The sequence below is a fragment of the Myotis yumanensis genome, unplaced genomic scaffold (assembly GCF_028538775.1).
Source record: "Myotis yumanensis isolate MYYU_CA2020_CCGP unplaced genomic scaffold, mMyoYum1.0.hap1 SCAF_8, whole genome shotgun sequence".
NCBI lineage: Eukaryota > Metazoa > Chordata > Mammalia > Chiroptera > Vespertilionidae > Myotis > Myotis yumanensis.
In genome coordinates, this window is record NW_027223759.1 from 6,464,261 (window position 1) to 6,481,734 (window position 17,474).

At 44.9% G+C, this 17,474-nt stretch overlaps 2 protein-coding genes across 3 annotated transcripts in view; both read right to left on the bottom strand.

The window, feature by feature from the left end:
* Window positions 1-2,961: 2,961 nt before the first annotated feature.
* CUNH2orf66 (chromosome unknown C2orf66 homolog) lies at window positions 2,962-15,665 on the bottom strand. 2 transcript variants are annotated; one of them, XM_070421747.1, is made up of 5 exons: window positions 15,592-15,665; window positions 6,976-7,115; window positions 5,708-5,839; window positions 4,721-4,919; window positions 2,962-3,238 (listed from the first exon to the last, which is right to left on the bottom strand). In XM_070421747.1, the coding sequence occupies exons 1-4, from the start codon at window positions 15,623-15,625 to the stop codon at window positions 4,740-4,742; spliced, it is 486 nt and encodes a 161-aa protein (XP_070277848.1). In that variant the 5' UTR covers window positions 15,626-15,665; the 3' UTR covers window positions 2,962-3,238; window positions 4,721-4,739. The 2 variants fall into 2 exon arrangements, with proteins under 2 accessions (XP_070277848.1, XP_070277849.1); XM_070421748.1 differs by lacking the exon at window positions 15,592-15,665 and having other exon boundaries at window positions 5,708-5,879; window positions 6,976-7,030.
* PGAP1 (post-GPI attachment to proteins inositol deacylase 1) overlaps window positions 11,993-17,474 on the bottom strand; it is a 56,561-nt gene continuing 51,079 nt past the window's right edge. The window contains exon 28 of the mRNA XM_070421746.1: window positions 11,993-15,686. The gene's annotated coding sequence lies outside the window, so the exon portion shown is untranslated. The remainder of the gene's footprint in view (window positions 15,687-17,474) is intronic.

A 17,474-nucleotide genomic window follows, 5' to 3' on the forward strand; every position in this document is an offset into this window, starting at 1 on the left:
GGAGAAAGGAGGGCACCAGAGGAGGACCGATGGGCACCTGGTAAGCAGAGTGCTCTCCTGAGGTCAAGCGGGCCTGGACACGCTTGTGTGTTATCGGCTGCCTGGGATATGGGGGCAACAGTTGTGAAGCTATAGATTCACGTGTGGGGACTGGGGAGCAAGGGGTGCAAGGATAGTCTTTCTGCTACGAAACACCTGTATGACGTGAACGTTCTTTATTTCCGTTTTCCTTTCCTCCACTTCCCTGTGGCGTGTCCCCTGGCGAGTCAGAGGCACCCACAGTGCCTTGGATAAAGGGGAATGCCTATGGCAGCCATGAAAATAGCCAGAAAAAAACTTTTTAGACTTGCAGACTCAATATTTGAGAGTCAAATGGAAATTCGGAAGAAAGCAGACAACTGAATTTGTGCCATGACAACAGAGAGTACAGGGAGGGGATGACTCCATCCTTTCACCTTGTCAAGGCAGGAGGGAGGGGGGGCAGAATGGGGTGTGACCCTTCTGGGGAGCCGATTTTCCATGGCTCTTGCACATTTCTGTGAAAGCTGTGAAGGTTCTCATGCTGGGCTAGCTTTTCAAGGGTATTTGTTGCAAACACCCTTGAAAGAGAGAGAGATATTGACTCCCTCTGGGGCAGAAGGCAAGTTTGTTTTCCAACCTGTATAACAAAAATAAGGTTTCTCTCCGGGGCAAAGATTGAGCTGTTTTGCTGGTGGCCTCCTTATAGGAGTGGGGGTTTCCTGAGTGTGGAGTTCCTCCGCTGTGCACAAACCAACTTGTGCACCCACCTGGACCCAGCGCCAGGGCCCAGATACCTGAGAGAGAAGGAGAACAAAGGTAAATGTGAACCTCACGCTGCCTGCTACCCCAGAAGTGTCAGGTGTCTGCCAAAATCTGTGAATCTGCAGCGGGGGTAGCATGTAGCTTGCAAGTAAGGTAAAACCTCGCACCCTTAGCAGTTCTGAACCTCCCTAGACCTGGGATAGGGGACAACAGGCCATGCCCTAGGGATGGGGAGCGGGGTGCTTATCGAAGAGGATCAGAGACGTGTTGAGAGACGGTCAAGGACCCCTGGCGGGCCGCGATCACCTGCAGAACATTCATTTCCGTCGGCGGGAACACTGCAGGTCTGCTGTTTTCCTAGCAATGGCTCCCAGCCAGAGTGAGATCACTCCCCAGTGGGCTTTTATTTTATCTTATTTTTAATACATTTGTATTGATTTCAGAGAGGAAGGGAGAGGGAGAGAGAGAGATAGAAACATCAATGATGAGAGAGAATCACTGATCGGCTGCCTCCTGCACGCCCCCTATTGGGGATCAAGCCGGTAACCATGTGCCTTGACGGGGAGTTGAACCATGACCTCCGGGTTCATAGGTCGATGCTCAACCACTGAGCCACGCTGGCTGGGCCCCCAGTGGGCTTTAAGAAATGTGTAGGGAGGTGTTGGTTGTCAACATAATAGGGCAGCCGTGGGGAGACTACTAACCTCGTGTCTGGGACCAGGTGTGCTAACTGGCCACACTCGGCGAAGACCCACTACCAGCAGCATCCCCATTAAGACACCCCAGGCCGTGTGGAGAGCAGGCCTTTCACCATCAGCCACCTGCCGATTGTGAGGAATTTTCCAAAGGAGGCTGCGCCTGCCCTGAGACTTGACAAGCTCGTAGTGGAAAGTCCCATGTGGATGCTCTTCCTTTCCAAAGGCCTTAGTTGAGGAGCTTCCCTTTGTGGAGGTCATGACACCCCAAGCAGGGGTTGCGAGAGGAGAGGGAAAAGCAGCCACGCGTTCCTGGGTGGAGCTGGACGGGGTGGGACGCTCCCTGCCACTCCACCGTGGATCTGAACAGGCTAACAATTTATGCTCATCCATGATCACTTATGTATTCTAAGTGGAAAAAATATTCTCGGCATTAACTAGAACCAGCTTCCGTTACTGTGTGGACAGTAGCAGAAGAGCACACATTTATTTCAACTCAACCAGTATTTCTTGAACGCTGGCTACATGCTTGGCACTGTGCTAGGTACTGGAGATGTAAAACGGGGAAAACAGACACACACACACAGCTCATTGCAGCAGAGCATGTTCACCCAGACATGGGACCTGCTCTTGAATAAATGCTCCTCATGGAATTCAGTATCCGTCATCATGCACAGAAAAGCCACCGAAACGACCTTGGAATGTACAGACTCATGTTTGCAGGACACTGATGTTTGCTTCTAGTACCAGGTTCCTCTTGCAGGAACCACAGAGGAAACGATGCAGCTCTCCATACCGCTACAGGAAAGGGAGTGACTCCCAATGAGGATCTGAGAATCAGCATAACCTGCCCAAGTGGGAGGAGAGGAGAGGCTTGCTTGTCACCCACACCAGTTTCTACACCTCTCCTCGCCCCACCCCACCTTTTAAATTGGTTCAAAAGACAGAACAGGTTTCAAGTGTACAACTCAATATAACATCATCTGCGCACGGCATGGTGCGCCCATCACCCCAAGCAGACTCTTTCTCTCTACCCCCCCCTTTGCCCACGTCCACCTACCCCACCCCTGTCCCCCCAGCCTTCTTCCCTCCCTTCTTGAGGGGGTGTGTGTGGGAGAGGCAGAAGCAGGCTAGGATACTTGGTGCAGCACAACATCCACCCGCTGAGCACAGTGGCAGAGAGCCTCTCCCAGGGACCCCAGCAATTCTAGAATCCCATGATCCTTTGCTTTCTATTTCAACTTAATTGTGGATATTTATCACTGATCCTCCTTGGTATGAAACTAGGACTGGGAGTTCTTTCAACAGCATGTGCTGAACATGCGAGTGTGTCTTCCTCCCAGAAAAAAGACCAATTTTAAACCCAAATCCCTAGTACATATAATGAACTAAAGTAAAAATGTGCAACATCCCTTTCAAATGAAAGTCTTGATTGTTAAAAAGCAATATATACACATATAAGACAAGCTGAAAGGAAACGTAATGAAGTCATTTCTCTTGATTTTATGGTGTTTTGATAACTTGCAATTATATGCGGTGCTCTACATTGACATTTACGGTTATAAAGTGGAAAAAAACAGCAGAGTATGCACATAAGTCACATAGGTCCCAAAGGTCAAGCTGTTTATATGTAAATCTGGAAATACAGAATAAAACCATTACAAACTGACAAAAGTCGGGGGGAGGGGGAGTTTAACAATGACCATGATTGACTTTTTCTGATGAGCGGCTTCATCTGTGGTTTAAAAATAGCCAGATACCTGCAAGAACAAGAAAATGCTCTAATGAAACAGAAAATGAAGTCGGCACCATTAGCACAAAGACTCAAAGATCAACATCTTTCAGCAAAAACTCTTTTCGTCCTCACTTTCTAATCAGCTGCCAGGAAAGGCGAGCTTATGATGGAGTCTTCTCTGACTCAGATGCTTTTGAGTCCCATTATGTTACCATAGCACCCAGTAGGTGCTTTCTCCGGGCCCCGCCCCCAAACAGTACCTCACTCCACGCTCACACGAAAGTATGTCTTTGATATTTTCTTTGACACATTCTGTGAGTTAGAGGGTAGCACCTGCAATTTATAGGTGGAGACTGTAAGGCTTAAAGCAAACTGCATGCACTACTGTCTTCTACTGGAGGAGGGGCTGTCTATTAGTAACTGTCCTGTTTTAGCTTCTGAGGTTTCCTTAAACCAGCGGTCGGGTCGCCGAACCTTTGGGACCTCAGGGACGATCAGTGGTCCGCGGACCACCGGTTGGCGACCGCTGGCCTAGGGCCCACGTGTGAGAAACAGTTAAGGGGACGCCTCTTAACATCTTTCTGTTTATTCTATTTTATTTTCTCACACAGGAGAGGTTTCAAGTGCATATACCACATGGCAAGTTGCATCTTCTTTTTAAAATAACATCATTATTTTTTTAAATCATCACATTTACAAGAATCGATAAGCAAAATCCTTTCACACGCACAATAAAATGCAAGGGTGCATGCTTCCTCACACTTTCATTCCTACCTGGTGGAAGAAGAGGAGGAGATTTTAATTACGATTTAGTTCCCTTTATTATAGGGAACGGAATCGTAATTATTCAGCCGAACAAAAAGCTAATAGACTAGAATCATAATGTAGCTCCCTGGAATGCACCAGACCTATTTTTTTAAATGATAGGTACTCATTTGGTAGGAATGCTACAGTAACAAGAATAATAAAATTCAAATATTAAACATAATATACTTCTAACCTTTTCCCTATGAGGAAAAAAAAATCATCTTTAATATTTTACTTTATTTCCTCTAGGTGAGGATGTTCAAGATCAAATATATGCTTATTACTTTCTTCTAAAAGGAACTATTTTTAAACTTTACTTTCTATTTAATCCAACTGCACACTTTCACATATTTCTTTATGATTTTCCACACAACGCAGCTATCTGACCAGGCCTGGGGGAAAAAGGATAGAGGCAAAGTGTGTGGTATTCCACTAGATGTAACCATCCTATTAAGAGTGATAGTCCTATCATTTTACTATATCTCTTCCCACAAAACTATGCTTAAAATGTCATAACTGTCATTCCTCCTTAAAACAGACACGAAATACTGAACCACATCCAAATATTACCAGAGATGAGTAGCTTCTAAACTACTAGTAAGCATGTATTTCTGTGGGGGAATAAAATCATTTTTCAAATAACTACTTTGCAAACCACTTCACGAGCGAGTTGTCCATCTGGGAGGAAGGGGCCTCTCACCTGCTCGAAGGAGAAGCCGTCAGCCTTCGAGGCTGCGGGGAAAGGGGTTTCTCCGCTCTTCGTACTCGGCAAAGGCAGAGGCGATGAGCTCTGACTGCACAGAGAGGGGTCTGGGGGTCTCGTTCGTGGAGAAAGTATTTGGAAATCTTTCAAGGTCAAGACCTCTTCCCTTAAAATACGCCTGAAGGGTTCTGAAAAACTGGACAGAGAAAGAAAATGTTCCGTTGCCACATATAAATTAAACACCCAAAAGACTCAAAGGTGAATACTTCCCCCTGAATTGATTGGGGAGCTCACCTAGGAGGCAGGAGGTGGGAACTCAGGAGCAGAAGCACAAGCTTTGGCCACTTCCTCCCGCCCCGCCTCGGGCCCCGCCCCGGGCCCCACCCGCCTCCTCTCTGACACTTCGGCCCCACAGGAGCTCACTCGCTGTTCCTGGTGGGAATCCCGCGAGGAACAGCAATGACTTAGCAGCACCCATCAGAGGGGCCTGGTGAGCCACCTCTGCATACCAAGGTCAGAGGTCACATTGAACCCACGGCCTGGTGCCGCCTCTCTGACTGAAAACAGGACCCCGGTCATCGTCTTCTGAAATCATTTCTGTCCGACATGGACTTTTCAGCTTTCCTTCAGGAAGTGGATAAAGGCAGAGAAGCTGTGCACAGCGCCATTTGCTTGTTTTAATCCTATGTTGTTATATTTCACATGGGTGTGCACAGAAGACCACTTACACAGGAATGTACTCTGTGTGCTCACAGAAGCAGGTGTAGATCGGCTGCAGGAGCAATGGGAGGCCAGCTCTCGGGCCAGCAGAGCGCTGGTCTGGGCCCGGGGGCCTCCTCCCAGCCCAGGGGCCCCCTCCCAGCCCGGGGCCCCCCTCCCAGCCAGGGCAGCCTTCTGTGCACTGTGTTCTGGTGGAGTTCAGCGCACACAGATCCCGAGACACAGCCATCACACTGCAGCCCAGCACGGCTGGCGCGTGCTTACCAGGTCTCGGTTTCTGGGGTTGCTGAGTGGCTTCCATGTGTCTTGGTCTCTCAGTGTGGCTCCATGCACAGGCCCGAGGAGCACCAGGGCCGCAGACAGAAGCAGGAACGCTTTGGGCATGGTGGACTGCGGCTGAGGGAGAGGAAGGATGAGGGGAAATGCAATGGTCACACTGAGGGAGGGAGGGAGGGAGGGAGGAAGGGAGGGAGGTAGAGAGGGAAGGAAGGAAGGAGGGAGAGAGAGAGAACAAATGCAGAATAAAAAGCCATTTTTAAAGGGAGATAAGGAAGAAGAAGTAGCATCCTGGTCCACCTGAATTTTACAGCCCTTTTCTTCTCCAGATTCATTTGCAAATAAGAATTCCAAATCCAGTTGATGAGCTTAGGGGGGTCCACAAAAGTTAGAACATTGTACAATGATAAGCAAAGTGATGATGAGCACAACCTCCCAAGTCTGAGTAGACCATTTTATCTTTTTAAAAATGCACCTTGATATCTCCAAAAAAAAAAGTAAAATCTTACACAACAAACAAAAAAGCACCCCAAACCCATCTTAAAAACCCCGAAACTGAGCAATGCACTTTCCACACAGCAGGTTCACACCACACCAGGTAAGTAAAGCTGGTCTCCCACCCCGAGGTGGGCAGTGGAAAGGAACCCCAGAGAAAGGGCTAAGACAGCTTACCGGGAGTCCGGCTCGGCTGGCCTGGTTGCTTACGCCGCCTACAGCCCACAGGGGATCCGTGGCTGCTTATAAGCGGGGTTGGCTGAGGGTGGGGGTCACTGACGTGAGCAAGGGGAGTTCAAACACAATGATTCCATTTTCATCCACAGCACAAACACCCTTGAGAACCACATCTTCAAACTTCTTCAGGGATAAACAACTTGTCTTATAAATAGAACCACCACTGGCCATTTTGCGTGGCTTTTATAACACAGGGCACTTCCAAACAGCCAATGGCCTCTGCCTTTTATACTTGCAAGAGAAGGTGTATCATCCTGGGAGTATGACGATGACTAGCCCACCTAATAGGATGCTCTTCTGCAGATAGCAGCTTTGGAAATTGAGAGCATTTTTTTTCTTTACACAGAACATTCTAGTGCAAGGGACAAAATTGCTCTTCATGAACGACACCTCATATCTCTTCTGAGAACCTCAGGAATCTTTACATGTTTTAAACAGTGGCCTGGTTTCTCATAATTCCCCACTCAAAATAGACTACAAGATAGCATGTGTTGCATGGGAAAAAGAAAAATGACCATACTTACAGCACTGTCCTGCTGAATAAGCGTAATCATAGGAAATGCGAGGGCTGAGAAATTGGACGTGATGGGCTGGGAAGTTGCTTGGTCCCCGTGATGCAGGACCTCCCGGACAAGCTCCCTGCTGAGAAGGCTGGTGATCTGAGCTGAAAACCAGAGTTCCTGGTTATTTCTCATCTTGACCTTGGGCAAGTCTCTATGACCTTCATTTGTTTACGTCTTTGTTCGTTCGTTCAACAAATTTTTATCGCACTGCCCAAGGCTTTGAGGATAAAATGTTAAGAATAATAAACATAGGTACTGCCTTTATGGAACTAGCACAGCCGTGGGCAAACTACAGCCCGCGGGCTGTATCCGGCCCGTTTGAAATGAATAAAACTAAAAAAAAAAAAAAAAAGACCGTACCCTTTTATGTAATGATGTTTACTTTGAATTTATATTAGTTCACACAAACACTCCATCCATGCTTTTGTTCCGGCCTCCGGTCCAGTTTAAGAACCCATTGTGGCCCTCGAGTCAAAAAGTTTGCCCACCCCTGAACTAGCATGTTAGTGGGCAAGACAGACATGAACCACATCATTATCTAACAAAATACAAAGGGCACTGATTTCTATGAGGAGGAACTGGGTGCTGAGAGAGTGGAACAGGGAGATCTCGGAAGGCCGCCGAGATAAAGTGACCTGACATCTGGCAGCAGCAGTTACCTAGGCAACCGAGGGTGCACAGAGGGAGAAGAGCGTCACAAAAGGTGAACAGCTGCGCTGGAGCCTGAGGCTGAACGTGAGTGAGGCCCTGGCCAGGTGGCTCCATTGGTTGGAGTGTCCTCACCAGAAGGGTGGCCTCTATTCCCAGAAAGTCAGTGAGGACGCGGGGAGCAGAGGGCGCCAGGTGAGGTTGGTTCAAGCCGGAGCTAAGAGGTAGGCAGAGTGTGATGTGTCTGCTGCAGGCCGTGGCAAGTCGTTGAAAGGTTTCAGCAGCCAAGTTGCTTGATGAGACTTGCATTTTCCAAAGGCCATTGTGGTTGCAGTGGGGGGGAGAGACAAGGTAGAGAAGGGGGAGGAGCGGGACCAGGCAGGATGAGGTGTTAAACTGGATGAGGAGGGGAGCATGGATGCAGAGATGTGGGTGTACCTGAGAGAGAAAAGAAGGTGTTGCGAACGTACTGGGCACTAGAGGAGGCAGAACTAAGAGGAAGAGAGTGTCAAAACCACCTCTAGGTCTCAGGATCAGTGAACTCAGCCCCACTCCCTGAGACAGCAAACACGGGCCTGGGTGGGTGAAGGTCATGAGCTCCCTCCGGACGGATGTGTTGTATTTGAGGAGCCACGTGGGGATGGAGATACACAGTTGGATACACAGCCTGGAGCTCAGACGGGAGGTCTGGGAAGGAAATGTCAATATGGGAGTTACTGGCATATAAATGGATAAGATTTCTTCAATAAAAGTTAGAAAATGAGAAGAAAAGGTGGTCTAGGGTTGAGCTTTGAGAAGTGTTAGCAGGCCACAGCCATCTGTAGGAATCTCTGTGAGGGAGACCCTGGAGGCAGAGGAAAAGCAGGAGGCTGACAGCAAGGGAAGCAAGTGTGTTGAGAAGGGGCAGATGGAGTAAAAGGAGGACTCGGAGGGTCCCGGGAGCATCAGACGGCTGTGGTGGGTGGAGGGGAAGGTCAGATTAGAAGTGAGTGGATGGACAAGAGAGAGAGACAGTGAGTACATCAAGCTCCCGGGAAGTTCAGCCGTGGGGAGACGGTGGGAGAAGGTCAGCCGTGGGGAGACGGTGGGAGAAGGTCAGCCGTGGAGAGGCGGTGGGAGAAGGTCAGCCGTGGGGAGACGGTGGGAGAAGGTCAGCCGTGGGGAGACGGTGGGAGAAGGTCAGCCGTGGGGAGACGGTGGGAGAAGGTCAGCCGTGGGGAGATGGTGGGAGAAGGTCAGCCGTGGGGAGACGGTGGGAGAAGGTCAGCCGTGGAGAGGTGGTGGGAGAAGGTCAGCCGTGGAGAGAGACGGTGGGAGAAGTTCAGCCGTGGGGAGACGGTGGGAGAGGGTCAGCCGTGGGGAGATGGTGGGAGAAGGTCAGCCGTGGGGAGACGGTGGGAGAAGGTCAGCCGTGGAGAGGTGGTGGGAGAAGGTCAGCCGTGGAGAGAGACGGTGGGAGAAGGTCAGCCGTGGGGAGACGGTGGGAGAGGGTCAGCCGTGGGGAGATGGTGGGAGAAGTTCAGCCGTGGCGAGACGGGTGGAGAGAGACGGCAGTAACCAGAGGGGAAATGGAGTCCAGGGAAGGTGCTGTTGTCATTGTTTTTAACGGGAGAGACTTGAGTTTAAATGTCAGTGAGTAAATGAATATCCTGGAATTTCATTATATCATCTGTCCTGAAAACTCCAGGGCTTTGAAGTTAAAACAACTAATGATACTGAAGTATTAAGTTATTAATGAGATTATAGCCAAGTCACAACACTGTGAGTCCTTAGACCAGGGGTGGGCAACCTTTTTGTGAGTGCGTGCCAAAACCAGCAAAATCTCTGACTCAAAATTCTTCTGCGTGCCAACCCTAATTTTTGGAGAACATGTTACGCCTACTTGATATCTCTTAAGGTGTACATATGTGAAGAACTTTGAAGAAATAATAAAATTCATTCGAGCGACAAAAACACAGTATATGATGATGAAAAATACATTTATTTTTTAATGTATACATGTACACTGATAGTCCGACAGAAAACTTCATGACTCCATTTGATATTATCAGTGGGACTTTTGCTGCTGCATCACTGATGACAGAAATTTTACATCAGGTTTATATTTCGTGACCTTCAGAGATATGCACAAGCTACTACTTTCATCCGTCAGGCTACTCCTATTACGAGACTTAACAAAATTCATCACTGAGAACAAAGGTTCACAAGCGTAGGTGGATGAAAACATGGAGAGTAACACTGTTGCAAAGTTTTTTAAACAGACTGACCACCAGGAGGCAGACACTCAGTGCAGGAGCTGCCCCCTGGTGGTCAGTGTGCTCCCACAGGGGGAGCTCTGCTCAGCCACAAGCCAGGCTGATGGCTGCCAGTACAGCGGTGGTGGTGGTGGGAGCCTCTCCCGCCTCCTCAGCAGCGCTAAGGATGTCTAACTGCAGCTTAGTCCTGCTCCCCACTGGCAAGTGGACATCTCCCGAGGGCTCCCAAGCTGCCAGAGGGATGTCTGACTGCCAGCTTAGGCCCAATCCCCCAGGGAGCAGGCCTAAGCCATCAGGTGGACATTCCCTGAGGGGTCCTAGACTGCGTGAGGGCACAGGCCGGGCTGAGGGACCCCCCCCCCCACCCCCGAGTGCACAAATTTTTATGCACCAGGCCTCTAGTATGAGTAATAATGGGGTAAACTAGGGGGGAGCCAGAAATACAGCAACAGAAGGGTGACCTGAAAGTGCTAGACTCTTTAGGTCTCAGGAACTAATTGAATGTAATGGGCAAGGGAGAAATGAACAAAATGAGAGGATTTCAACTTGTGTAATTGAGAGGATTTAATAGAAATTTGGAAACTAAAAAGAGCTGCTACCTAGGCAGGGAGAGATTTTATAAAATTAAATCTCAACAGGGAGTTGAAACTAAGTTGGTTAGTTTGGAGAAAACTAGAGATGGAAGAGTTAAGAAGAAAGTGCCCGTCATTTCTGGGGTACCTACTCTGTGTTGGGTGCATTTGGTCCATCCTCTCACTTCAACCCTCACCCCAGATCTGGATGTCACTGGTACTAGCCAGAACTGGTGGGTGAGGACCCAATCTCAGTGAGGCTAAATGTTTTGCCATTGACTCAGAGATGCTCAGATATGGAACCCAGGGAGCAGTTCTGTCCGACTTGGTGAATCACCATGAAGAATATAACTCTGAAGTCATTGAATTAGAGACAATCTCCCAGGGAAAGTACAGAGAGAAAAAATGGGAGGCTGTGGGCAGATTATTATTTTTTTTAAATATATTTTATTGATTTTTCTACAGAGAGGAAGGGAGAGGAATAGAGTTAGAAACACCGATGAGTGAGAAACATCGATCAGCTGCCTTCTGCACACCTCCTACTGGGGATGTGCCCGCAACCAAGGTACATGCCCTTGACCGGAATCGAACCTGGGACCCTTCAGTCCACAGGCCGACGCTCTATCCACTGAGCCAAACCGGTTAGGGCTTGGGCAGGTTATTAGAAACATTTTTTTCCCCCAAGGCAAGAGGAATATGGTCAGAAAACATTTTGGCACATAGAAGAAAGTGAACTAATATTATTATATACGTATTACCAGCCGTTAGTGGGAGAATTCTATCTCCTGGACAATCTGGTTTTGAGTTCTATCAGAGGCAAATTGCTTCATTTCTCCAAGACTCTTCCCTGCCATGTACTGTGGAGATAATGACCTCCCTCTAAGGGTTTGTACGGAGAGGAAATGAGCTACATGTGATGGTGTCTGGCACAGGCTCCGGAACAGCAGGTACTAACTGTGTGTGTGTGAAAGACAGAGCCCAGGTGATGAGCAGGCTGCACAGACCCACACTGTGGTCTGCAGTGTGACTCAAACACATTGCTTATACTTTTTAGTTTTCCTATGACTTGCTTCTCTTCCTTCAAAATGGAATGGAAGCCTGTATTTCTGAGGAAGGATTCCAGTTAGTTGCGCTTTGGAACCCCCAAATCTTACTGCGTTATAGTCTCACTGGAACAGCAAGTTCTCTTAAAACAAGTTTATTTAAAACTGTAAGACACTGCATCAAGATGAAGATATGTAAGTGTACCGTTCCTAAAAATAAAACGTGAGCCCTGGCGTGCCCATACAGATGCATGTGGGAAGCTACAAAACAACAAACCTGGGAAATACTGGAATTTACCTGGTTGCCCCTAGTTCCCTGAGATGGGGCATGTGTATCACATCCCCGGCTCAGGCATTCACTGCCTGGAACGCCGGGCCTGCTGTAAAGAAATCGTGCTGGAGGGGCTCCTCCCAGACGTATTCTGGAGAGTGAACTAGCAAACAATCTCTGCACCACACGTCCTTGTTCACCGAATTTATTGTCGCACATTCAGAACACCAGATGATGGCAGATTGAAAAGAAGCACCAAAAATCACTACAAAGTAATACCTGAGTGGAGACTGACCAAAGACAAATACTCCTCTATCCAACCCTACACCGTAATGTGGAAACACAGATTAAAAACATTCACAACACTCCACAGAATACAAGAAGTTTCATTTGATGAATGACAACCAGGCGATGTAATCATGTTAATTATGTACCATCCCCAAAATACACAGAAAAGTACACACGTGTATATTTATCACACCAGACATCATACAAAGCACTGGGAAAGATCATGCATGTTTCGATGGGAAGATCCGCAAATGACAGGGCAAATTCCTTTGAACTGAAGTATTGTTACTATGCACTGCATGTTCTGGATGAGATCAAAATGATCAATTTGCAAACAAGTGATTACCGAGTCTTTCTTGGCATGACACAGTTTGTCCTCTACGAACTCTTAGCTACAAAAACTGACTCAGGCTGACAGCCATGAGCTTTGTTACATACCCTTTGCCCAGACGGCGTCCAACTCAACTGGACCGTGCTGTAAGCAAAGACATGCTTCCTTTCTGCATACTTTTAGAGAAACCGATGTTCATGTCTTTGGGGGGAGGGAGTGGGCATAAAATGGGAAGAAAGAAATGCTTTATGTTCAAAATTAAAATGGAAAAATATACACCACAATCGGAGAGATGTGGGCATCTTTGAGCAGAGACCCTGAATGTCCTATGAATGAAAGAATTTGTCTTAATAACTTATATCCATTATCTTAACTAAGCAATGTCGAAATGCCAGTTTTTACATTAAAAAACAAAACAAAACAAAACTGGAATCAGTTCTCTCAAATAATCAGGAAGGAAAAAAACAGAAAAGGGTAAAATAACATTTAAAAATACACTACATGAATCTGAGATTATTTTAATTACTGAAATAGCATTATTGGGTAAAATTATTTTATTTTACACATAAATACAAACCTCAGTAATCTGAGGAAAAATAAGTACAGGTCTAAGGGAAGAATCTGTCCTCGATAGAGTATTTATTTAAAAAGACAAAAAAACTACATTTAAGTTTAAGCTTTCCACATGTAGTAAGTTCACAAGTACCACCACCTTCTCCTAAGAAATTATTTTCATAAACTTTCACCAAACGTTGATTTATATGTCTCTAAAGTGTAAGCTAATTTTAATCTGAAATGAGAACTCTAGAAATTAAGAGCGGCCACTAGGGCAATAGTTCTGAAATACAGAGGGAAATATTCTGAAATACAAAGGGCAGCTTTTACTTTTTAAACTTTTACTTCACCAACCTCAAAGGAGAGGAGCTGGGCCCATCTGAGGAGACCACCGACAATAAAAACACAGTCACAAAACTGCAGGGCATCCCTTCATCGTTTTAAGGCACAGTCTGTTTTATCCCCAACGACTGTAAGTTCAAGGTCACAGTGATAATATGCATTCCATTTGGTCTGGTTTCTCATGGGTACGTTGCTACATTTAGTAATTCCTAAGTTTAAGAAACCATCATACAATCACTTTAAAATAATACAGTTAAGTCATTTTTATATTTTTTAAAAAATGTAAATACACAGTACAATTTCCTAATGTATATACAGTAAAAAGTGGAGTTTCCCCCTCCACCGTGGAAGAAGAGAGGGTTATTTCTACCAATATCCCAACAAATACCTTTGAGTATGTAGAAAGCATGGTTATGTTAAATACAGGCATCTCTACTCAGAATAGGATTATTCAACACAAGGGACAAACTCATTCCAAAAAACAATGTTCACTTGATGTTTAGGGCCTGTACGTCATCTTTTTACTAATATCCACACGAGGTCTAAATCCCCACTAGGTGACTAGATTAATTCCCGCTGCCTCTTCACTGCCGAGGCTTCTTGTGTGAATGGCATCAACATTATCAGTGACATTAAACTACAGAAAATACTGCCCTATGAGGGGCTAAAATTCCCTTTGAGCATTCATATAGGGGAGAAGTTAAAGAATCTTAACCAGGTAAACATAACAGTTTTTGAGTCTGTCATATTTCTACTTTTCTCGCAAGAGTACAACACTGGCTCAATGTTAACACGTCAACATTAATGGCTTGGTTTTTAATAATATTTTCCTTTAAGATATGCATTTTAAAATATGTATTTCGTTGCACTAGGTTGGAGTCAAGTTGGTAATTTTCTCCTGTGAAATACGTGACTGTAACAAAGGGACTGAATGGAAATACAAAGAAAACAAATTCTATAAACTTTCATTACATAAGTTGAGAGACACCTGTACTAAAAATGATCGGAAAACAGAATGTGAAGTTCTACATCACAGAATGAATCTAAAGTAAGACTACTTCCAGCGAGTACGTCAATTCGTTACTGAAAAATCATTACTGGGTAAACTAATTGTCACCCCCAATATCAGAGAGCAGTATTCCAGAAATTAGATGAAACAGAACACAACTATGCTATATGCTTTATGTATTTTCAAAAACAAATTCGCATATGGAATATAAGTTTTGAGGATTTGCATATTTAACATAAGTCCTAAGTGAAAAATACAGAAAAGATCACTTTTGCTTTAATCCCAATATGCTAAGATAGTTCATTGGCACAAATATCTGGAGGTATCTTACGTTTTCCTTTAGCTTTGGTGGCAAAGTGTGTTTTGCTAGCCATATGAATACAGTTATATTTTCCAATGAGGAGGTTGATACTAAAAAAAAATTCAAATGTGTCTTTTTCTTAAAAAAGGGATGTAAAAAGTTCAATATGAAACAAAACCAGTGAAACATGAAATATAAAATATGCCTATCATTTAGGCTTCTGAACAGTTAATAGTTAAATTCTCTGTCTATAAATCTTTTACTAGTAACATTACTATACAAATACTAAAAACCAAAATAACATTTAAAAAAACAAACAGCATACGAACTTTGCAAAAAAGGCTACTTTTAGACTTCCTAAACTAAGATTAGGATTCAAATATGCAAACAAATTTACACTCAACTAATCAAAATGCAACAATAATTTTTCTGTAAGTGTTCAAAGTTACAATGTACAGAATCAGTGCAGGAAAATTCTGACTCATCTATATCAACTTCTATACAAAGTCATCAGAAATTAACTGGTTACTTGGTATTTCAAAATAGTCGTTTTCTGGAAGCATAACATGCCAAATGCTTTTAGTCAGTACTGTACCTGATTTAAAAATTTTCAGCCATTGGCAATGTAGTCAAGATGTAGCTTAGACTATCACCTAACATTGGAAACACGTTACCAATTCAGGTGTAGTATTATACAGGGGTAGGCAAGAGTGGGTTTTTACAGTTGTAAGAATGTGAAGCACAGTTTACTCTTACATTATTATTTATTATTGTTCTCCACACGAACAACTGTAAGCCTACTTTTGCCCTTGCCTGTATTTATACTATGAAACAGCAGTCTATTCTATGTCCAAATTTTACTCCGTTCTTAGAACTGAGTTACTAATATACGACATTCAGTCCTCTGTGTTCATAATCTATTCTCAATAACAGTGAATTCTGGGGCATTTGTAGTAACTTACTCGGAGTGCTGGCCTGGCTTTTCTCTCCCATCATCCTTTCCTTATTAACAAAGAAGAACGTGAGCAGCTCATAGACTTTCTATTGCCTCGGGTTGCTGGAGAATGATGAGAGATATGTATAAATAAGAGCTCATTAAAGAATTTGAGAGTCCTTTATTTAAAGAGACTGGGATAACATTTAGCTCCCCATCATCTTACTATTCTGTAAAATCATCTTCTACATTTATTTACCAAAGTTTGGGGTCAGGGTCTATTTTCATAATTCGAAGAGGCTTTTTGTAGCTTCCTGTATCCTGGGGGAGTGAGTGCCATGCTCTCCAAATTGCCCCCCCCCCCCCCCCCCCCCCCCCCGCCAAAGCTTCACAAGGCACCTTGTTTCCTACGATACACAAGGTCACAAATCTACAGCACAGATGAGGAGAAGTAGCCAACCAATGCCCAGTCACAGGAGGTCCCGACGCACTTAAAAAACGTTCCCAACCGATTTTAATTTACTAAAATTGCAAATGCACTGATAGGAAGTTTCTGCGCTCAACCTCACAATAAAGCAAGACATTACGCTAATTTAGATGTAATAATGCCTAAGGTGAAAATACAGGCCAAGTATATTATCTGGGATTCAAGAATCAACAGCCTTAGTTTGTCTCATAATTTTTGTGTTCCCCCCATTCTCCCCAGAGCTTTCGGGAACTAAACTGCAAGTTGAGTTTTACCTCCCTTTATGTCTATTGACCACCTTCTGTAAGAAGTGCTAATGAGCAGTGAGGAGAAATAAACTACCCTATCAGTGGAAACTCTGAAGAGTCAAGTATAGAACTAGATAATGAACAAACCAGATAATATACCTCCTCTAAGCACTGTCTGTGTGAGGGATACGATAATCAACAACACTTTCTGGGCCTACTATCATCCTTGCTTTTTCCTCACTGTATAGTCATGTAGATATCATAGTGTAGTCCAATCAAGAAAAGGTTTCCATTACATAGCTAAGTTTATCTGACCAACATAGGAAAAGATGGGTTGACACATGATTGATGAATACTGAAGAGATTAAAAAAAAAAAATTGATGTTAACTCGGCACAAATGATTTTTTTCTAGGACCACTATTTTAAATGTTTTCTATTCTAATGAAAAAGAGTTAGCAGAACTTGTTGAATTTCTGGCATGAAAAAGATCCAGAGAAAAAGAGCTTTCATGATTTCTCTGGTGTTATCAGCTCCGGACCGCAAGAGCAGTCAAGTCCGAGGAGGCTTAGAGATACAGAGCATGGAGTGGTTTTCCCGCCCCGGTGACCAACAACAGGTCCAGTGGTGTTTTTTATACGCAAAACCTTCCTCAACACTCAGCAAGTTCCCAGTAAAAAGGCTGCAACATCAGAGCCCAGAAGTCTGATGAAGCAGATGGTCCCTGACTACCAACAGGCAATCTCATCTTTAGCAGCATCACTGATGAAGCTGTGCTGCTGGGCCAGCTAGGAGCATGGGCTGCAAGCAAGACAGAAACAATGTGCATCCAGCACAGGAGCCCCTTCCTTCACTCGGTGATGGAACTGTCAGCGCTGCGCAGCTCAGAGCTGCCTTCTCACCCCTGGTGGGCATCGGGGTTTAAAGTGCATTAAGACTTGGTGAAGACCCTGTCAAATGTTAAAAAACAAAGTAAAAAAGTGCATATATTGATGCATATAATGGCTAAAGACCAACTGCTGTTTCTAAAATGTTTAATTAGAATCCTTTTTGTTGTTCTAAAATGAAATATCTTGTTGGAATAAATAAGACTTTAGGACTTGATAACTACACTCACATGAAAATGCTTTCGTGAGCATCAGTTGTACCTAGTCTGCCTCTTTAAAGAGCTAAGGTAGCCCGGCTGTGGTGGCTCAGTG

Coding starts and splice junctions, on each gene's coding strand:
- CUNH2orf66 (XM_070421747.1), bottom strand. CDS start 15,625: ATGATGGGAGAGAAAAGCCAGGCCAGCACTCCGA. Junction 7,116..15,591: donor AAGCCAGGCCAGCACTCCGA/GTAAGTTACTAC, acceptor TCTGGTTTTCAG/CTCAGATCACCAGCCTTCTC. Junction 4,920..5,707: donor ACCCCAGAAACCGAGACCTG/GTAAGCACGCGC, acceptor TTCTCTGTCCAG/TTTTTCAGAACCCTTCAGGC.